This window comes from Dipodomys spectabilis, unplaced genomic scaffold, assembly GCF_019054845.1.
Source record: "Dipodomys spectabilis isolate Male_0828 unplaced genomic scaffold, ASM1905484v1 ptg000045l, whole genome shotgun sequence".
Lineage (NCBI taxonomy): Eukaryota > Metazoa > Chordata > Mammalia > Rodentia > Heteromyidae > Dipodomys > Dipodomys spectabilis.
The window spans coordinates 7,347,887-7,370,878 of record NW_024870722.1 but is presented as its reverse complement, the minus strand read 5'-3'; the positions used below and the strand labels follow the sequence as shown (position 1 = coordinate 7,370,878).

The following is a 22,992-nucleotide window of genomic DNA, read 5'->3' as shown; positions in this document are numbered from 1 at the left end:
TGATTAATTGGAGATAAGAGTCTCAGGGGGACCTTTCTTCCTGGGCTGGCTTCAGATTGTGATCCTCAGATCTCAGCCTCCTGAATAGCTAGGATTACAGGCTTGAGCCACCAGCAACTGGCTGAAAGTCCTTATTTCTTTTCCTATTATATCCCATACCACTCCTCTGAGCTGGTAGTAGGTGGTGCACAGGATACCATCTGGAGGGGGGTGGGGGCATGTAAACTGGTGCAGCCCGCAGAAGGCAGGCTTATTTTTGTGCAAAAGCCATGAGGTGATCATGCTCAGTGGTAAGAAATTTCTAGATGAAGGGGAGAAGGAGGAATTCTTTGAAGTCCACACCATGCAATGCAAATTAGATAGCAGTAATCTTTAAATGCTCCATTTTCAAGGACCCACTAGAGACATTCTCCACCCGTGCTCATGGATAGCTCTTTGATCCAGAGCATCTCCCTCTGGTGTTTGGGTTTGAATCTAGGGCCATATGCATGCTGAGCTCGCTCCATCACAGAGCAGTACTCCAGCCTTTCCTCCCCAGCATATTTAAAAAAAAAAACATGAAAGCCAGAGGTTTTTTATGATTTATGAAGGAAAAATAATTGACCTTTTGTCCAAATGAGCTTGGTAAGGTCTTTGAGCCTCAGTGATCTACTTGATTCCAAATATCCTATTTCTCATTTTTTTTTCTTTCTGTCTCATAGGATTAGGTCGAAGAGCTGAAGATCTCTCTGCTGAGCAACATCGACTTGCCATAAAGTAAGTTAGCAATGCATGCTCAAGTTTCTTCACAAGTCAGAATCTAGAGATTTTCCTCATCTTTTTACTATCATATATGAATCCTATTATATGGATATGGTATAGTTTATGTAATGAATTGGTTGTTGGTGGACATTTGGACTGTCCACTGATTCTTGGCTTTGCTTCTAGGCCATTTTACACATGTTTGGATCTAGCTGCAGGACACAGATTCTCAAAACTGGGATTGCTAGGTCAACAAGGGATCTGTGATTTTCTTAGTTCTGTTAGGTTCTCCTTCACCAGGTTTGGTTTCTATATACAATTTATTCTGGAGAGCATGACTCTGGGACCTTCAATAAACAGATGATTATTAATACATGCCCTAAAGCATGGAAAAGAGAGGAAGCAAGGCATAGAGATGGATGTAGCGCTGGGAGCTAGAGTAACTCTGAAAGTGGGTTTGGGCCCCTGTAGATATACTATGGTATTGAAGAGGAAGAAGAGGTTCCTGAAAGAGGAGAGCAATGGATGTGGAAATGAAGATCCTACGTTGGTGGCTCACTGCAGAGAGCCCAGAAGCCATCATGAGGACGGTCCCTGGTGGAGAGAAAGAGGGAAGTAGGAATCAGTGAGCAGAGTCTGAGATAGTGGAAGATGTCTTCCTCATTCTTCCATGAAGGAATGGAGACTTGGAAGCAGAGGAGAAGATTCTAATGAGCCTAATCCTTTGTTAAGCAATAAGGGGGGAGGGTGCAGCTGGGACAGGGCACATTCCAGTAACAGGCAAGAAATAGCATTTCCAGAAGTCTTTCCCCCAATTACATCCTGTTGGAATTAACTGGCCTTCCAAAGGCCATTCATTCATTGAAGCAACAAGCAGAACCGTTCTCTCCAGGTTGTCTTTTCCTGCCACTGGTTTGGTGTGTTGTTTAGGACCTTGTGCCTGGATGCCAAAGCAGATGCTGGCTGTTATCAAGCTAGTTTGGCCTGTTTCCTTTCAAAGTGGAATTTGGTTCCACCCATTTTTTGTCTTGTGTTTATTTTGGCGTTTGAGGAAGGAGTTTCCTCACTTCAAAGCATCTTGATCAGCCTGGTTTCAGTCTATTACATTCGTTGTTTTGGGCTGTAGACAGATAAAGGTGATGGGAAAGCTTTCCTGTTCTCAGTTGTTTGGAGTGCTAGTAATTCTAGCCTGAGGGATTTACAGCCAGGGTCACCAGCAGAGGGCACTGTGGAGTTCTGTGCCAACTCTGACTGCCTGGCTCATTACCTTTTCCTGTCTGCAAGATTTCTCTCTCTTAGGTGGAGTTTACAGAAAACACAGTGAAGAAAGATCTTATCACTTAGTAATTTACAGAGATTACCATGTTTATGGTTTTCACATTTGTACATTTTGAACAAATAGGAAAAGAGTAGTTTTTGCCTCTGTGTGTGTGTGTGTGTGTGTGTGTGTGTGTGTGTGTGTGTGTGTGTGTGTGTGTATGTTTGTGTGTGTGCTAGTTCTAGGGCTTAAATTCAAGGTCTGGGCCCTCACTATCCCTTCGCTTTTTCACTCAAGGTTAGTGCTTTGCCACTTGAGCCACAGATACACTTCAGGCTTTTTGGTGGTTCATTGGACATGAGAGTCTCACTGAAGACTTTCCTGCCCCTGCTGGCTTTGAACCGCGATTCTCAATTGTAGCCTCTTGAGTCGCTAGGATTACAGGGGTGACACTGTTGCCTTGTGCAGAGTATTCATCTTTCAGAGTCTTCTTATTTCCACAGAGTGAAACCCTCGCTGTTGGAATACTTAAGTTACCTTCTCAATTTCATGAGTGTCGTCGCTGGCCCTTGCAACAACTTCAAGGACTACGTAGCCTTCATTGAGGGGCGGCACATACATGTGAAGTTGCTGGAAGTGAACTGGAAGCATGAGGGTTTCCACGGCCTTCCCGAGCCTTCTCCCACCGTAAGTTCTGAGTTCCATGGATGTCCTCAGAGCTTCAGAGAATAGGATCTGCTGTAGGTTGACCTTCTCTAGTAATAGTTCTAATAATAATAATAATAATAAAAGCCAGGGCTGAGGGTAGAGCTCGGGAATAAGAGTACTTGTCTAGCAAGCTGGAGGCCCTGGGTTCAGTGCTCAGAATGGAGCAAACAAACAAACAGAAATGCAAAACAGTTTACTCAGGATGTCAACCAGTAACTTGTCCCTCTTTAGGAGTGTTAGGACTTATTTGATCTAAAATTGTGGCCATTTTGTATTGGAGCGCATATGTAGGAGCCTAGCATTGTGTTCAGTACCTCTAGATATTCATCGATTTGAACTTGAGGTTCAAACTGGTGTGTACTGTGTACTGTCCTTATACCATTTTACAAACCAGTTAAGTGTACCTTTAGGAAGGAAAAAAACCTGATCTATATATAATATCTGTGCTGTAGGAGGAACAGAGCGAAAGCACTCCATTCAGAGGAATTTAAAACATCAGCACATTTTGACTTCAAAGCTGACTACCCCTGAGCCATACAGAAAGGCTAAAGCTGTACATTACCTGCCCATGAACTGGCTCAAGTGTCCTGTCACTTGCATAATAACTTTATACCCAAGGCTCCATCCTCGGGGTTGGTGACTCAAGCCTATTTCCTGGACTCTGTTGGCCTATAAAAGTAGAAGGCAAATAGTTAATTGAAAATTATGGATGGAAAATTTCCACCCTCTAATGGTATCCATTTCTCCTATGTTTTGGGTGATAAATGCACCTTCGTTTTGTAGAACGTGCAGAAAGATGTTCTGTTCTATCATGGATCCACTTAACTCCTCAAGTGTCACATGCGTATTCTGCTGCTTTATCTAGTGCCCGATCCTCATCATCAGATCTGTGTCATGAAGAAACACTCCTGGTGTTTCTTTTCCTTTTGGAAAACAACACATGGCAGATACTGGAGTATCAGTGATCTTAACATACCTGTGTTGAAGCTGTTGTCCTGTAATTGAGTCTCCTGAGTGATGACACAGATTTCCCCCCTATCTGTAGGGAGCTGTGATTCGCAAGTTGTACATCGCCTTGGGGTCTCTCTTTTTTTTTCTGACGCTCACCAAGTCCTTCCCTATCACTTGCCTGGGTGATGACTGGTTTGTCCATCAAGCAAATTTTCCTACTCGACTCTGCTACTTGTACATTGTCATGCAAGCTGCAAAACCCAAGTATTACTTTGCATGGACATTAGGTAAGTTGGACACAGTGACCCTAAATGAATGAACAATACAGTCATACTCCTTGGGATGGCTTAGCCAAAACAGCCTTTTGGATCACCTAATAAAATGCAAATAAAAAAAAAGTCCAATCCGTAATGGAAAGCATTTAAGCCACTGTCATTTTTTTGATGTTGTTGTTCATTGTGTAGCTTGAACTCTGGACCTGGGCGCTGTCCCTGAGCTCTTCAGCACAAGGCAAGCACTCAACTACTTCAGCCACAGTGCCACTTCCGTTTTTTTGGTGGTGAATTGGAGATAAGAGTCTTATGGACTTTCCTGCCCTGGCTGGCCCAGTGTCATTTTTTAAAAAAACTTTTTAACGTAACACTCTTCTCTTTCATCCTCCATAAACCAAATTTTCCATGGTAAGGGACAAATCATTGCTGGCTCTTGTTTAGACCCAAGGTAAAACAGATGTCAAATACCAGAAGCTTCTTCCACCCATCATATTTAACCACTGAATATAACAGAAAGCCAAGGGGAAATTCCAGAACAGTTTAGCTTCCTTGTAATTTTTCTAGGTCATATGTAATATAGAATTCCATCCTGAATTAATTCTACCATTCCACAAGCTAATTTAGCTCACACTTACTTCTTGAAGAAAGTGTAGATTTCACTTGATGTTTTAGAGAAGAGCTGACTTTTAAATTTCTTTATTTTTAAAAAAGTTTTCTCTGTTTGCCCCCCTGTGGGTAACTTGGTCAATATGAAGTTTTCATCTCTTTTCAAGTAAGTTCAGACTGGAGTTGTTCAAATTTTTGCTAAAGTGAAGTAAACCCTTCTACGTTCTTTCCAAGGCTGGTAAAAACAGCTTGGAAATATCTTTGGGAATGAAAGTTTAACATCTTGGCTGGTACTTGTCAGAGAGTAGGAGGTTTCCCATCTCTGGGTTTTGAGATGGGGGTCTCAGTATGCAGCAAAGGCTGGTGTCAAATTTGTGAACTTCCCAGATGCCTGGATTATGGGTGTGATGTGGCTTCTAAAACCAAATAGATGTTTCAACTCAGCTTCTAGTGCTTTGCCTATATTCTTTACATAATTGATGGAGTTCTCCTAGTTGGTGCTTCTGATGCTAAGCTCCCAGTTAAAATTTGCAAGTACCAAATATCTTTATTCCACTCATTTATTGTGGTAAAAATCGATGTAGTATTAAATCTGTTCATTTAAGCTTCTAGTTCGGTGGCATTAAGTTCACTCACAGTGTTCTAGCATCAGCGTCATCTATCTTCAGAGCTTTCTCATCACCCCAAAAGAAACTCTGTCCATTAAATAGTAACTCCCTGTTCCTCCCCAGTCCAGGGGATTTTTGTTTGTTTGTTTGTTTTTGTTTTTGGGTCCGGTTGTGGGGCCTGAACTCTGGGCCTGGGCACTGTCCCTCAGCTCTTGAGCTCAAGGCTAGCGCTCTACCACTTGAGCCACAACGCCACTTCTGGCTTTTTTTTTCTGCTTATGTGGTGCTGAGGAATTGAACCCAGGGTCTCAAGCATGCAAGGCAAGCGTTCTACCACTGAGCCACCTTCCCAGCCCCCCAGTCCAGGGTATTTTTAAAAGCCAAAATGTTCATGCACAAATTTTTTCAAGGCACTACTTTCCTAATATCTGACAAGATAAATTTGACTTAGAGTTATTCTAAAACTTGCAGTATGGGGAACACTTTGTCTCCACTTACTTTTAGTTTACTTCAAGGGGTTTTTGTGGAGTACCAGGCTTTGTGCTAGGAAGAATCAAAACTGAGTGAGATACCTTTTCTCCACCTCAAGATTGTGAGACTCAGAACATAGACATGTGCAACCACCAGGTGGTAATAGTCCAGAGCTGACATAAATGTCAGTCCAGCGACTGACATCAAGACAATAATGAGTGTGTACTGGTTATTGGAGAAGGCTTGGGAATTCCCTTTTATTGTACTCCTTATTCTGCTGTTACTTTCTTATTTTAAAATGGTAACTAGGCATTATACCAGTGATGATTGGAACACAAGCCATATTTTTCCATGTGAAATAGTTTATGTGATTTTTTTCCCCATCTACTCAAATGAGGTAGGGGTGTGTGTGTGTGTGTGTGTGTGTGTGTGTGTGTGTGTGTGTGTGTGTGTGTGTGTGTGTGTGTGTGTGTGTGTGTGTGTGTGTGTGTGTGTGTGTGTGTGTGTGTGTGTGTGTGTAGCAAAAAGAGAGATAGGTCTCTTTTCCTTTTAGTGCATTCTTTCTTTTTCTCTCTCCTTATCCTTCTCTTCCTGCTCCCATATATATATTTTTTTTTGGGGGGGAGGGGGTCTGGTCGTGGGGCCTGACCTCTGGGCCTGGGCACTGTCCCTCAGCTCTTCAGCTCAAGGCTAGTGCTCTACCACTTGAGCCACAGCACCACTTCCGGCTTTTTTCTTTTTGCTTATGGGGTGCTGAGGAATCGAACCCAGGGCCTCATGCTTGCAAGGCAAGCGCTCTACCACTGAGCCACCTTTCCAGCCCCTCCCATATTTTGTATCCCAGAGCTGGCTTGGACTCCATCACCTCTTGATTTAGGAAGAAAGATGGCCTATTTCATGGCCTTGTAGGGAGAGTCTGACATGACATGGGTGTTCTGATGGGGTCTGGATAAGGAATGGGGGTACAAGGAATAGGAGTGACAGCATTGTTCTGCCTTTTGGAAGTCCCTTTGGATGTCTGACACGTAGAAATGCACCCTTTCTGTGCAGAGCTTTCTGTGTGGATTAAGTTACCCCTTTTTTTCTGATCCCTCTACTGTTTTCTTGTTCTTTATCTTTTTTGGTTGCTTCAGTGAAAATATCTCATTAATTTGCACAGCCTTGAATGGAAGTTTGTTATGGTTTAGATTGCAGGGCTGATCTAAAATTAACCTTTATATTATTTATGGATAAGGAAGCAATGAATAGTATATCAGGGAATCTTTAAACTGCTTAACCGAATAATTGTTTTATCTAGCTTTTAAAACACCATTTACATATAATTAATGTACTAATTATACATGGATATAAAGTTAATTCTTAAAGCTGGCCTCTGCATGCATCTCAGCTGAGCTGTGCTGTTAGCCTAATTCTAGTAACTGTTTATATTGAAATAATGAGACTATTTTCTTTGGACTTAGCAAACAATTCTGTTTTTTCATTCCTAATTAGTACTAATTAGAATAGGCCCAACCCTAACCCAGGCTTTGTTAAAAAGGATCACAGACTTCAGCATACGGGTGTCCAAATTAATTTGTGTGTAATAATAATTTAGATCGCTGCCCAAGAGAAGGAAAGCCAATTTTGAACTGGTGAATCCAGAACCTCTAACCTTTCTGAGAACAAGTCTTGGATAAGCTACTGCACATGCATCAAGCAGATTGGGGAATTCTGACTTCATCTATATGGGGTGGTTCTGAGAATTGATACTTTGGGTCAGTCATTTTTCCTGCAGAATGGGCTCTTATCTTTTTAGGTTGTGGAATCAAGAGTTGTAACATTCAGTTTCCAGCATTGTTTATCACCTGGAGTGCTCTTGATGTTTTGTGGCATCTCTAGCCACAATAATAATAATAGGATGGTGATGATGATGATGATGATGGTGATAGCCAACATTTCTTTTTTTTTTTTTTTCTGGTCTGTTGTTGGACTTGAACTCTGGGCCTGAGCACTGTCCCTCAGCTCTTTAGCTCAAGGTGAGCGCTCTACCCCTTGAGTCACAGTGCCACTTCTGGTTTTCTAGTGGTTTATTGGACATAAGAGTCTCAGGGCTTGGGTGCTGTCCCTCAGCTCTTCAGCTCAAGGCGAGTGCGCTACCGTTTGAGTCACAGCGCCACTTCTGGTTTTCTGGTGGTTTATTGGATATAAGAGTCTCAGGAACTTTCCTGCCGGGGCTGACTTTGAACCGTGATTCTGAGATCTCAGCCTCCTGAGTAGCTAGGATTATAAGTGTGAGCCACGGCGCCCGGCTAACAGCCAACATTTCTTGCATGATACTCTGGATCAGATACTGTGCTGGGCACAGTATAGACATTTAATTTTGTTGAATCATTTCAGCAGCTTTCTAAATAGGGTCACTATATGTATCTAATTTTATTGTTAGGGAATAGTTCCTAGCAGTTAGGTACTTTTTTTTCTCAAGGCCATGTATCAGGATGCCATCAAATCCACCTTAACCAGCCTCTCAACGCTATTGTAAGGATTAAATAAGAAATTTCAGTAAGGTATCAAGTATAGAGCCCTGGAAAGGTGAGGTGATGATGATTTTTGATGATCAACTTGAGAGGATTGAGAACTATCTAGGGAGATGAATAAAGCTCCCCATCAAATCCGTCTGTGAGGCATTTCCAGAGAGAAATGACTAAAGGGAATAGGAGCAATCCCTTCCCATAGGGTTGTGGGGCACACAAGAATGGAAAGGGAATGCCAGCTACTGCTTTCTCTACTTCCTGGGGGCCATGAGGTGATCTGCTCTGTGCTTCTGAAAATCCTAAAGCCACGAAGTAAAACAATTCTCTGCTACACACACCTCAAGTTTGTATCTATCAGGTATTTGATTTTTGTCTTAGCAGTGTGAAAGTCTAACGAATACGGATAAGCACTGAAAGCATACACACGTATACATAAAATAGTTGTGCTCTTTTAGCTCTGACCAAGTGTAGCAGACATGAACTTGAAGGTAGAAGGAAGAATTTATGAGTTGCTCTGCTGTCCATGGAAATCTAGCTCTGTTTTTCCATTGTCCACACAGGGCCCTTCCCTCAGTTTATTTTATCTCTGTCACTCATATATTTATTCCTATACATGTAAATCAACTAGATTCCTTCTGATATACTCTCATTTGGTTTTTCTTTTGCTTCTCCAACTGAGTTTCTATCCATTTGGTTTGGTAGGATGACATGGTAGGGATTGGTGCTTTGCATCCTTCTTCCTGAAAGTAGCAAGATTGTTTTACACTGAGGCTAAACCTAAAATAACCACCATTTAAGTCGTCAGCTATGCCCAAAATAGATAAGACAAATACAGGACAGAACTTTTTGTTTTGTTTCATCTTGTTTTGAGAAATTCTGGCAATAGAACCTAGTATCTAACACTTGCTAGATAAAGTGCTCAAGTACTGAGCCAGCTCCCCAGTCTACAACAGTTTGTTTGCTTTAATAGAGTAGCTTTTCTAAAGGCTGTTGATTTGGACTTGACCTTATAACGGAAGAGTTTCTCTAAGACTTTACAGTGATATGACTCAATGAGTGGTAAATATTTTCTCCAAGAAAATATCCTAATTTTCTTGAAATAAAAATAAGATCAATTTAAAATAAGATGAATGAAAAGAGATAATTAGTCTCTTGGTCATCATCCTAGAAGTACATTAGTTCATCATGTCTGTATTTGATTACTCAAACATTTTGTTAAGGAATTGATTGGAAGCAAAATATTTGCTGCAGGGGGGAATTTCCTTGTAGCTCAGTAAAGTAAATAAAGATGGAAAAAGGAGGTTTTAGAATGACTTCGAGGGTAAGATGGCTTTGCTCATTGTAGCCCACGTGACCTCTCATTCATAGCTGTAGATCTCTTCTTTGTCTTGACATTTATCTTTTGTATTAGAGAACCTAGGCAGCTCCAACTGCCATCCTACTGCCTCTCCCATGCTTATCTCCAGGATGAACTCCAGTTTTTCTCTCAGAACTTGTCCTCCTCCTGACTTAGTGCATCTTTTTCTTGAGTGACAATTCTTGGTCCTCCACGGGGTCCCTTGTGTCTTTGGATCTCTGCTTTTGAGCACAAGCATATTTTCAATCTCCTTTTCTTTTTGCCTTCATTGAGAACTGGTTACTAAATTCTACTCTTTGCTTCTTCATTTTAACTCTTCTCATTTATTCTCATTGTTTTGCATCTGATGAATAGCCATACTTTTTCTCTTAGTAGGTGCTCACTAGATGCTAGGAATGAATGTGTAGCATCTGAGGGGATCAACCAGCCAAATATATTTTTCTGACTCATAATGACACTGGGTTCTTTCCGAGTTTTTTTTTTTTTTTTTGGTTCCCTTTCCAAGGAACTCACACATATGCTCAACATTGAAGTAGACATATATTTGGACTCTTTTAAGGCCACAGTGCTGCTTTCATTCTGTATCCTAACAACAGTGTTTTTAAAACCACAGCGGATGCAGTGAATAATGCAGCTGGCTTTGGGTTCAGTGGAGTGGATAAGAATGGAAATTTCCATTGGGATCTGCTGTCTAACCTAAACATCTGGAAAATCGAGGTGAGTACGTTTACTTCCAGCATGAGTAAAGCAAGCAGTTTTCTTTGAGTGCAACATTCTGAGATCCTACACCAGAGTGTTTGAGAAAAAAGTTGCTCTGGGAAAAGCCAGGCCCTGCAGTCTTCTGAACATTTTACATCTCACATTTTTTTTGTTTTATTGTTTTTCTTCTTAAATAGACATTTTCTTTTGCAGTTTTAATAGTTCAAGAGAAAAAAAAGAGACACCAAGAATCTTAAAAAGAGCCAAGAAAAATCTTTCTCTTGTTTACATTCTTATTTTTTTTCAACTAGAAAGTGCAAATGTCAATTTTCTCTTGTTCACATTATACTTATTTCCGCCAAGCACACAGACGGGAAGTTCCTGCATTTAGATTTCAATATTGTAAGGGTTTCTGTGGACCCCTTGGAAACGGTTCTAAACCCATTTGCTTTTCAGAAGGATTATGACTGAACTCAACTTGTAGGCCACTAGAAGAGAGTGTGTGTCCTCATTTTTCACTCTTCATTCTTGGACCAGCATTCACCAGCAAGTGTAGTCTTAGGGGGACTGTATCATTCATAATTTTCTTTGCTTTGTTAGCACTAGAGTGTACAGGGACAGCATGTCATCAGAGCCTTTCCTTCTTGTAGCAACCGAAGGCCACAAATAGCAGCATACAGAACCAGTACAACTCTTATATGTTGTTGGATTTGGTTTTCCACCTCTCCTGGGACAGATAAGATGCCATTGGAGGATTTTCCCAGAGAAAGTTGTTTGCAGAGAAGGAAGCCAATGACTCTGACCACTTTCTACCCACGTTTGGTGGAAATACAGCCAGGAAAGCCATAGAGAAAGCCAACTTCTTCCGCCCAAGTTTGCATTTGGACAGCCTCCAGTAGCCTTTCACAAATTCCTAACAAAACATGGGAGGTTTATAGATTTCTTTTACTTCTCTTGCTCTTCTTCTTGCCTTTTCTTTTTTCTTTTCTTCCCCTCCTGCTGCTTCATAGACGTTGTTTCTTCAAAATACAAGCAAGCAGAAAGAAATAGGAGTACTTTTATGGCCATTAATGAAGCAAATAAAATGCATCATACATTCCGCTTCAATTCATAGTGCCATTTGATCACTCAGGTTAATCAGATTCAATAAATATCCAGTTTCCACTATGGGGAAAAAAACCCACTCATTTTTAGATCATCCTAGAGAATCTGAAGACACCTGTGGTAGAAGGCCTTTCCAAGCCTGGCAAGGGAAAAGCTAAAGTCTCATCTGGGTTCTTTCTGAATGAAGCGTAACACTCTGTCTGTTGATTGCCTCATGTGAAGCAGGAAGTGCTCCCATCACAGCAAACCACATCTTCAGGGGACAAGCTCCAGACTCCACAATTACCTTTCCCACTTCTAGAAGAGCATACAGATCACCTGGAAGCATCTTTTATCTGTATAAGTGATGTCAGACAAAGCCCAAGTGAGTCATGACTTTCTTCCCTTTTCCCACTAACATCCTTCATTCCCTCCAACCTCCTGGACAGCTGACTGATCAGCTGCCTTCGAGCACTATGGGTAAAATGCCTTTTGTGGTGGTCCTCGTGACCACTGATCACTCAAAAGTGGCACTCTAAAGACAAAATCCTTTCACTTAGGGGCATGTGTTCAAGGTCAAAGGCTATGTTATTAAGTTCCATGTTTATTAGGGAAGAAAATAATGAGAATGATTGCATTTTAATTGTGTTTGATAAGGGGCAAAGGACAAAAGCAAAACAGGGATGTCTGATTTAGTTCAGGGATCCTGAGGCTGTGTTTGTAGCCTTTTATTCTTATGCAGAAGTATAGAGCAAAATCCCTTAGGGTTTCAAAATAAAAGCTCACAATAAAAATCTATCTCTCTTATCTATCATCTGTATTTATCTGCTCACATATCTGTTTATCATAGCTCTATCATCTTTCCATCTGGTCTTCCATTTATCTATCATCTATCTTATTCTCTCCCTTTCTCCTTTTCTTTCTCCCAGTTAAACATACCACATGAAGCTACTGTGTGGTCTCTAAGATTTTCTTGTACCTGAAGAAACATTAACAGGAAAAAAAATGGTCCCTGCCCTTTCTACTTTCTTCAGAAATTGTTGTCCCCATATGCGTGCTTCCTATATTTTGCCACCAATCTTTGATAAGACTTTTTTTTGATGGTTTGAATGAGAAAACCTAATTGATCACATATTTTGGGTGGCTCTTCCTCAGTGGTTGATTGATTTATATTATTGCCAGTTGGGTGCTATTTCTTTGTTTTCTTTTCTGAATTGGGATCCCTTCACGCATAAAATTGCTTACTATCTCAGACACCATTGGTAGCATTTGGAGCGGCGTAGCTATTTATAGAAATCAGTGCATAAGACTGACCTAATTTGTACATGACCTCATAAAGATGACAGTTATACTTCAATGGTCTCTAGAAAGGCTCTTTATTTGCAAGATTAAACTTTTTGTGGTAAGTCCCTTTTTAGAATATTGTTTTAAAAATCAGAGGATTAAATTTTTTTTTTTTTTTTTTTTTTTTTGGGGTCCGGTCGTGGAGCCTGAACTCTGGGCCTGGGCGCTGTCCCTCAGCTCTTCAGCTCAAGGCTAGCGCTCTACCACTTGAGCCACAGCGCCACTCCGGCTTTTTTCTTTTTGCTTATGTGGTGCTGAGGAATCGAACCCAGGGCCTCAGGCATGCAAGGCAAGCACTCTACTACTGAGCCACCTTCCCAGCCCTTAGGATTAAATTTTTTTAACCAATAGAAGGGAAAGCTATAGACTCTTCCTTCAGTATTGCTACAATTTGAAAGTAAATTCAGAGGGGAAATCAGAGTCTACCAGCCATGTTGTGTTAGTTGCAAGGCAAATCTCACAAACACCAGGAAACTTTATGGTGAGTGATGGCGCAGATGATTTACTCTCAGCTGTGGGTAATCACTTCTGAAATACCACATCAAATCTGCTGCCAAGGAAATTCTGGGGAAGACTTTCCATTACTTGGAAGATTTTTAAAGCTAATGATAAGTGTTTTCCCTCTTCTAGACTGCCACAAGTTTCAAAATGTACTTGGAAAACTGGAACATTCAGACATCTACTTGGCTAAAGTGGTAAGCAAAACAAAACCAACCTCATTATTGGCAGTAGGATATGGGAAGGTTGGGATGCATAAGATGAGCAATAGTAACTTACCACCAACTTTTGATGAGACTTTTTTGATGGTTTGAAAGAGATAACCCAGTTGATGGCTTATTTTGGAGGATCTTCCTCAGTGATTGATTGACTCAATAATTTTTGCCAGTTGGGTGGCAGTAACAGTAGTGATGCCATCATACATATCTTAACATATTTATCGTACATTATATTAACATATCCTCTGTACATGAAAAAGTAGACAGTGATTTGAGAAGGTTGTAATGAAAAACATTAATTTTATCTTGTAATGCTCCATTCCTGAGTACCAGACACTCTTTTTATTTCTAGTGTCAATCCCAAAGGATGTGGATCATCGTTATCCATACTTTATATCTGAGTTAAATGAAACAAGAAGAGGTTATGTAATTTGCCCAACAAGCCACCCAGCTAATTTATAATAAAAATGAGCCCCAATGGTCTTTCTCTTGAACTGGACTTGTGACCTGAGTCCTATGCTGTCTGCAACCAAGAGACTCATCTGTCCCTCAGATGTCTATATCCCTGCTCCTTGCTGGGCACATCCCTAGCACTACCAGCTGTGTGTTACCCCAGACATTTATGTTCTTTATGTACATTTGTGTTTATATTTTTCTGCCTCTTTGTTTCCCTTCATGTTCCACTTTTATTATGGAAACAGTGGTTATTATAGAACTAATAATATGCTATGTTTGGAGCAGCAAACTTTATCTGGTGAATGTGCCTAATGTAGCAGATTCTACTGGGTGTTTTGTTTGTTTGTTTGAGACAGAGTCTCACTATGTAATCTATGCTGGCCTTGAAGTTGCTGTGTAGCCCAGGCTGGCCTCTGACTCAGTATCCTCCTGCTCAGCATCCTGAGTACTGGGATTATGGGTGTGTAATACTACATCTGGTTGATTACCATCCTTCATAACTTAGAATTTGGGAGAAAAAGGAGAGATGATGTATAGTAATTTCTCCAAAGTAGGCTCATGATTTTTCTGAAAGTTGATCCAATCACGTAGTTTTTTTTTTTTTTTTTTAAGTTTTGGCCTTAACTTTTTGTTTTAAATAAATAATGCGAATATTTTTAACATGAACATTCACTTTTTTTAATATGGAGTAATCCCAATACCTTACGAGTCACATAGTTTCTCTTATGAGTTTGTAGTCCAAGATGACTAAACATACGTGTGTGTATAAAAAATGAAAACTATTTTTAAAATTCTGCAGAAACACTAAATGTGAAATACTAAAACACTTCTTGTCCTAATCATTTCACACAAAGGATAGTCACAGTTCTCCCCCTTCTACCTCCCTCAGAACTGGGGCTACAGTACACCTCTTTTGGATTTTCTCTTCTTCTCCTTCTCCTTCGTCTTCTCCTTTGTCTTCGTTTTTGTCTTCTTTTTTGCAGTATTGGAGTTTGTGCTCAAGGCCTCACACTTGCTAGGCAGATGCTGTACCAATCGAGCCACTCTGCCAGCCCTCTTTTGTTCGGGATATTTTTGTGATAAGGTCTTGCTTTGTGTCAGCGCTGGCCTAGACTGATCCTCCTATTTGTGCTTCCTTTTGTCACTGAGTTGCCAGGCATGTGCCATGTGCTGAGCTATTGTGTTTTCTTCACAGCTTGGAGTGACAGGAGCATACCATGGTGCCCAGCTATTGGTTGAGATGGAGTCTTAGGAGTTTTTTATGTCATGGTTGGCCTTGAGCCCTGACCCCCCCCTCCCCCCCACCTACACACACACACACACACACACACACACACACACACACACACAGAGCTAGGATTATAGTCTTGAGCCACATTGCCTGGCTGCCCTCCCTGGCTGGGTTTTTAGATATAGGTCTGACTAACTTTTTCTCTGACTTACCTCAAGTCATTAGTGGCCTTGAACCCTGACCCTCCCATCTCTGCCTCCTTTGTAGAGGTAGTATAGGCATGCACTACCATGCTCAGTTCTATATCACTCTGTCAGACAATTTCCTGGGTTGAATTCTGCTGGTCAACTACATAGGTCATATACCCAGCACACTGATTCTGTGATGTAGTCACTGACAAGACAGGTGGAAAAGCTCGTAGTGTTGATTAGATGGCAGAGGGAAAGGTAAATTAACATTGACTAAATGAGGATATCCATTGCTAAGGAGCCTTATCCCCAGCCTACAAATTGTAATACCAATGGCACTTACTGAAGTATCACTAGTAGATGAGGCCACTGGCGGTCTCACTCGCTAGATAGAAAGTGACCAACAGAACTCTATTAGATAGAGTGCAGTGGGATCCAGATCATTTACTCGAATGAGTTAAAATCTTGTCACAGCTCCTAAAATGACTGAGCCATCCATTACCCATTGGTGGTGCTCATGGAAAGCAGAAAGGCTATGGTTGCTATTATTTCATTCCAGGTTCCCCAGCAGTAATGAGTCAAATGAGTTCTGCTCCAGAGAGAAGCAGGTATGCAGCTAGAAGTGTCCAGTGTGTTCACTCGGAGCTCTTATTCCTTCCTGTCTTCACAGTGTGTGTTATGAGCGAGTTCCATGGTACCCTACGGTGCTAACCTTCGTCCTGTCTGCCTTGTGGCATGGTGTCTATCCTGGATACTATTTTACCTTCTTAACTGGAGTCCCTGTTACATTAGCAGCTAGAGTGGTAAGTTTCCTTGAGCAATTATATGTTTGTTGTTTTAGGTCCTAGCAAGAATTGGGCATGGGAATGGCAGTGAGGATATTTTGAAAACTTAAACATTATGAAAAAGTCTTCATTACAGAAAAAGGCTTCAATATATAGGAACTGGTTTTAACAAAAATAGTTAACATTGTTTCCATAATTTTTCCAGTATTCTAGGAGCAATATTTACTACCTTAAGGGATGAACTTTTTATTATTAAATAATGCACATATACAGTCTATTAATTACAGATGATGGTGCTTATCAATTAATATAGGTTCTATAGGACTTCAGTTTGCTTATAGCATGCTTGGTTTCTCATTTCATTATCCTAAGCCTAGAAATAATTCACAGTAGCTCTGAACAATGGGATAAGAACCATAGGAACTCTGGCTTTAGAGATGACTCTGACCGCTGTGTTCTTCTGTGATCTGGTTCACTTGGCTTGTGTAAAATAACTTGTGAACTTCATAACTTTCAATTTTAGGGCTTTTGAGAACCTCTAGTTTGTCCAGAGCTGTTCCTTTGCTTATTATAAAGCAGGATACTGCAGGAATAAAAAAAAATGTGATTGTCTTCGAAGAAAATTGAACATGTAATTGCAATTCAAAGTGCTTTGATTGTCAAATGTAATTTTGTGTTCAGCTTAATTTCAATCTTTGATCACAACTGGGGTTTTCCTGACTTCAGATGCCAAGACATTTTTGAACTGCCATTTACAAAGTGAATGCAGGAACCCTAGCATACAGCATAGCTATTCATTCACTTGAATTTGTTTCTTCTCTGAATATATCAGAAGCTCTGTCTTGGGGCAATCAGAATTATCAGGACCAGACTGTGACAGTGAACAAGACAGGGCCTCTCCCCTGAGGACTTCCTATTTCACCTGGAATTCTGCTGGATCCTGTTTGTGTACATGGTGGATTAACCACATGCCATACATACTTGAACGCAGAAAACAAGGAAGACATTTTCTTCCTCCTGTCCATATAACTACCCCAGGAAAGGAAACTATAGGAACAGATGGCAAGAACAGATTAAGCAATAAAGGTCACATTTTTAGCTCGTTAATATATTCAGAGTACAATTCCTTAAGATATCCTTAGCTCCATGTTCTCAGCTGACATAAAGGCTTTGATTTGTGTAGATCCTTTCTTTTGGAGGGCTCAGAAACATTTTTCACAAGGATATTAGGTAAGGGACAGAAAGGAAACAGTCAATGGAGCAGAGCTTCTGTTTTCCCTTGGAGAATAAAGTGTGGTCTTAAGCCTGTGGAAGTTACCAGATAAAAATCTCATACCAGAGGCCGAGTGTAGCCTGTGGATTGATCTCTGGTCTTTGTCCTGAGGGACTGACTGCTGAAGAGAAGAGTTTAGCTCATCAGACAACCATGGAATTTGAAGCCTTTCCTGCTTGAAATGCAACTGCTTATAAAAGCCAGCCATTTTTTTCAGCCCTGCCTTTTATTCTTGACTCTAAAACCTGAGTGTCTTTCTGGAGGCAAGTTGAGTTACATAGATCAAAAGACCTGTGCCTCACTTTTTTATATATAAATGGACATAATGATACTTGCTTCTTGGGAGAATTAGCAGAGGCAATCATGTACAGACTTGGTCCACTGTAAGCTAAAAATACCATTATAGTAGCTGCATTTGCTAATAGGAATAGTAATAACTATTACCCAAGTATTATTACTCAAGTATCACTTAAGCATTGCACTACTACAAGTAACACTGTTTATATCATCGTTACCCAAAGGAAATAAAGACAAAACAGTAGCGATTCATTTATAAAGGTATGCATCACAGAATTACTATCGTAGCAAAATGGGATGGGAAAACAAGATAATTTTTCCAGAATTCAGTTAAAAATCATACTGGAAATTAATATTTATGGACACAAAGAAATACAGTCCACAATAGATAATAAAACAAAAAAAAAAGCTAAAGATATATTGGTGCCATTAAGGATATAAATCTGCATACATAGAAATAGAACTCAGCTTTGGAAGGCAACATGCCAAGATTTTGAAAGTGCTTTTCTTTGGGAGATGTTAAACAAGAAAAACAAATTTCTTAGTTGTTTGTTAAACTTTTTTTTTCTACAGTGAATATGTAGTTTTTTACACATGAGATCATTTTAGTTGGGAATTTTAGTTGGAATAGAACTCAGAGGCTGTTTATAGTCTATAGCTTGTATTTCCAAGGTTTCCTGCCTTGAGATGGAGTACCATTTGGTTTTTGTCACCTCTGACCTTCCACGATGCCTTCCTTGACTTCCAGATAAGGACCAACTACAGACATTACTTTCTTTCTTCAAAACCTCTCAAAATCATTTATGACGTGGTTACCTGGGCAGTCACTCAGCTGGCTGTATCATACACGGCCGCGCCCTTCGTTATGTTGGCAGTCGAACCAACCATCAGTTTGTACAAGTAAGTTTCCACTGTTGTCAGTTACAACCTGGGAAGGCAGTCGGTGTTCCATGTTCTACTTAGTAATCAATAAATTGAATCTATGTATGAAGATTGTATGAAGAATTCCTAAGTGTGACTTCAAGTGGAGAAGAATGTATAGAAACTTTAAGAAGAAATGACTATCCCAGAGACTATCCCAAATATGAATATCGATACCTTCAAAGAAAGTTGACAGGAATTCCATGACATTTAGGGGCACTCATGGCAGTGCATTCTGCCAGGATGGAGCTTGATAAGAGCCCCTGAAGGGGAATTTCTTGCCCTTGATTCTTTTTTCCCTGGAGATTAAGCTATGTTGGAAGCTGTGGGGACAGAAATGGCAGAGGCTGGGGTCTGTCAGCCTCTGGGATTGCCTGGCTTGGGTAGTCATGGAATGGCTCTTGGGCCCATTTCTGAGATAAGGTTCTGGTTGGATGCACATGGGGATTTGTGTTTCAAGATGAACATGGGAAGGAAGGGAAAGAATGTGAAATACCAGAGACCAGAGGTCTTTACAGAAAAGATATGAGATCCTTCTATTTTGCACCAAATGAACTGCAAACATGAAACTGTTTCGTGCTAATTGGTTGTTGCTTCATGCTAATTGGTTAGTTTCATGTTCATTGGTGGTGGTTTTACACTCACCCAGAGTGTGTGTTGGACCAGTGAGTGAGGCAGAGCAGTGTGGTAGTGTTCTTGATATGGGAACAGAATAGAATTCCCCATGATAGGAGGCTGTATCATGCAAAGAACATCAGAAAAAAGCATGAATGGGGACAGAACATAGAGCCTAGAGTGAACAGTGGTGAGCTGAGGAGGGAGAGGGGTAAGCATCAGCACCTTTATTTGTCTTATGAGAAGGCAGAGTCTCAGGGAGGTTGAATATATCACCATTCACACAGCATCTAGCTGCTAGACCTGAGTTTCAGACTTAAAGTTCCTTTAATGGCAAGATTAGTAAAGCAGTTACTAAAAATTTCTTTGGGACAAGCTATTTTGGAAGCCAGTCACTACTTATAGATCAGACTAAGTGAAAATGTTTGTGATATCAGGCATTTAACCAACTAAAACGTGTGTCAAGTCAGACACCAAGACAGCCATTCAAGGGGTAAAATCCAGTTTCTTTTTTTTTTTTTTTTGTCGGTTGTGGGGCTTGAACTCTGGGCCTGGGCGCTGTCCCTCAGCTCTTCAGCTCAAAGTTAGCCCTCTACCACTTGGGCCACAGCATCACTTCCGGCTTTTTCTGCTTATGTGATGCTGAGGAATTGAACCCAGGGCCTCATGCATGTGAGGCAAGCACTCTACCACTGAGCCACCTTTCCAGCCCCTAGAATCCAGTTTCTATCAAGCAGCTTTTCAGTTGTTTAAGAAAGACTCTAACAGATTTTTGAAAACATCTTTATTTAGAATAAAACATTTTTTGTCAATTTGGTCCATTAGAGATTATCTAATGTAATGTTACCTGTCTCATGTATGTGCATGAATACAGACATATATGCATGCACACACATGTGTTTCTTATAGACACACCTATACATAAGCATGTTCTATAACACACATATCCATATATGTATTATATAATACATACATATAATCAATACACATGTGTATACATGCCTATACATATATGGATATATGCATATGTGGACTGTATAATGTGTGTAATAGATATACATTATATATTGTAAATGTACTCACATATTTTATATGCTGTATATTACATGCTAGATCTATAATATATAACTTAAATTCTGATCTAGATCAACTGTGTCCTGTAGAAGCGTCAGTGATAATGGGGATCCTCATCTATGCATTACATATATCAATCATAGGTCAGCAGAACATAGGACATTAAACCTTTGATGTGTGGCTAGTGAAACCAAAGAAATGAATTTTCAATTTCACTTATTTTAATGTTGAAAGGCATATGTTATCTGTTTTTGTTTTTGTTTTTTTCAGTCATGGGGTTTGAACTCAGGGCCCAGGTAATGTCCCTGAGCCCTTTTGCTCAAAGCTATTGCTGTACCACTTTGAGCCACAGTGCCACTTCCAGTTTTCTGGTGGTTAATTGGAGATAAGAGTCTCATGGACTTTCCTGCCCAGCCTGGCTTCAAACCGTGATCCTCAGATCACAGCTTCCCGAGTAGTTAGGATGACAGGCATGAGCCACTAGTGCCCAGCTGCCTGTGGCTTTTATAGATCTATTATACCAGAAAGATTTTTTAAATCTTGTCTATGTTTTTTGTTTTTGGCAGTACTTGGATTTGAACCTAGGAACTCTCACTTGCTAGGCAACAGGTCTACCAGCTGGGTCATTCCCATAGTCCTCCTGTGTGTATTTGGGATTATAGGTGTCCATCACCAGGCCAGCCCTTTCAACACAGACTCTTGCTAAATTTTGCCTATACTAAGTTTAACCACCAACCCTTATACAAACTGCCTCCCAAGTATCTGCGATTACAGGAGTGAGGCATTGCATCTAGCTTTTTAGTTTGCTTTTAGTCTAGAGTGTCTTCTAATTTCAGCTTTAGAATTTTCAATTTTTTTCTTTAAATTTCCAGGGAACTCAAGTTTAATGAATACCTAAATGTGTGATGAAAGATGCCTTTTCTTAAATCATTTTGAAAGCAAAATCTTCATACACTCATGTATCTTTAAATAGATAATGCTGTCCTTAACTTCAGTGGGTAAGAATGTTAGAATTGGTATGTGAACTTTTGTGGACAGCACACTTCTTAACCACAGGAACTATACCTTATTTGCATCTGTAGAACCTTGGTCAAGGCCAACCATGCTCAATATAGGTTTTATTAATAAAACCTTCCTCAGAATTTTATTTGTTTATTTATTTTTGGTCGGTTGTGGGGCTTGAACTCTGGGCTTGGGCACTGTCCCTGCGCTCTTCAGCTCAAGGTGAGCGCTCTACTACTTGAGCCACAGCACCACTTCCGGTTTTCTAGTGGTTTATTGGAGACTAGAGTCTCACGGACTTTCCTGCCTGGGCTGGCTTTAAACTGAGATCCTCAGATCTCAGCCTCCTGAGTAGCTAGAATTACAGGTATGAGCCACCAGCGCCTGGCCTAGAATTTTAGAATAAGGTTGTCTGTATTTTTTTTTTTTCAGTCATGGGGATTGAACTGTAACTGCTAAACTTCACTAGGGGATTGAAATTCATTTCACTGGATGGATGATCAGATTATTTAATTTAACTCAACATAATTGCTCTTGTGTAGATTTAGTCACATAAGAAAGACGGGGTTGCTGGGTGCTGCTGGCTCACACCTGTAATCCTAGCTACATAGGAGGCTGAGATCTGAGGATCAAGGTTCAAAACAGCCCGGGCAGGAAAGGCTGTGAAACTCTTATCTCCAACAAACCACCAGAAACCCGGAAATGGTGCTGTGGGTCAAGTGATAGAGTGCTAGCCTTGAGCTGAGATGCTGAGGGACACAGCGCCCAGGCCCAGAGTTCAAGCCCCACAACCAACAAAAAAAGAAAAAAAAGGCAGGGTAAAACATAAGGACCACATATGTAGTCAGTGTGTTGATTTTGAAAGCTGTAATTAACTATGGCTAAAGTATCCTTTGAGAGTCTACTGTTGACCCAGCAGGTCTACCTAAAGAGCATTTTCTTTCTCAATAATGACCTTTAAACAGTGAATTAGATGGTTGATTACTATAGCTATTTATTCTGCTCCTAATGACCATGAATCCCATTCAAAGCCCTTGGCATCCCCTCATTCTTTATCTATGAAGGGAAAAACATTTGTCTCTACTAAACCTATATAAAATTTTCTTATCATTATTCTCTAAGCAAAAAAAGTACAAGGATTATTCATAGAGCATTTGCAGTGCCTTAGGTAAAGTGCTTGTGAAGTTTGCAGGAAAATGTGTCTGGATTGCACATACTGCACCATGTTTGATAAGGGATCTGAGTATCTGTGATTTTTTTCTCAGCAGAAAGCCTGGACCAGTTCTACGTGAACAAGACAGTGTTTGTCCTCTTTCCATTTTCCCAAGGAAAGGAAGAACAACTTAGCTCTTTTGTAGATCTCAGTTTAATGCTTTTTACTGTGCATTTTTTGTTTTTGGTTTTGTTTTTTTATAAATTGCAGTTTGGGGAATTAGACCCAGGGTTTCATATATACCATTGAAGGACCCGTCATCGAGCTATTTCTCTAGCTTCATGCTTCATACATTTTAGCAGTAAACACTGAAGGAAAGAGTAAGTGAATGAAGATATATTAATACTCTTGACTCTTTTGTCATCCTTAGAGAGTCTTTCTTCTTGACAAAAGGTGGAGAATTTTAGCTCATAAGTGAATTGTTTAGTTCAAATATACTTAACCTTGCAATTATTGAAGCCAAGGAATGAAACAAATCAGTTGTAATTCCTCTTTTAACATTATTTTTCTTTAATCTTAAAAAAGTGTTAGAGAAAATATAAACTCAACCTTTCCAGATGCATCTGCAACAGTTATGCTAACTGCCAGTTATTCTAATAACATATACTTATTG

At 40.2% G+C, this 22,992-nt stretch overlaps 1 protein-coding gene across 1 annotated transcript in view; it reads left to right on the top strand.

Annotated features, from left to right (window-relative positions):
- Positions 1–22,992, top strand: part of Mboat1 (membrane bound O-acyltransferase domain containing 1) — a 79,958-nt gene that overhangs the window by 54,729 nt on the left and 2,237 nt on the right. The window contains exons 6-12 of the mRNA XM_042678523.1: positions 702–756; positions 2,503–2,686; positions 3,753–3,945; positions 10,096–10,199; positions 13,239–13,303; positions 15,870–16,002; positions 18,303–18,454. Of these exons, the coding sequence (XP_042534457.1) occupies positions 702–756; positions 2,503–2,686; positions 3,753–3,945; positions 10,096–10,199; positions 13,239–13,303; positions 15,870–16,002; positions 18,303–18,454 (886 nt within the window). The remainder of the gene's footprint in view (positions 1–701; positions 757–2,502; positions 2,687–3,752; positions 3,946–10,095; positions 10,200–13,238; positions 13,304–15,869; positions 16,003–18,302; positions 18,455–22,992) is intronic.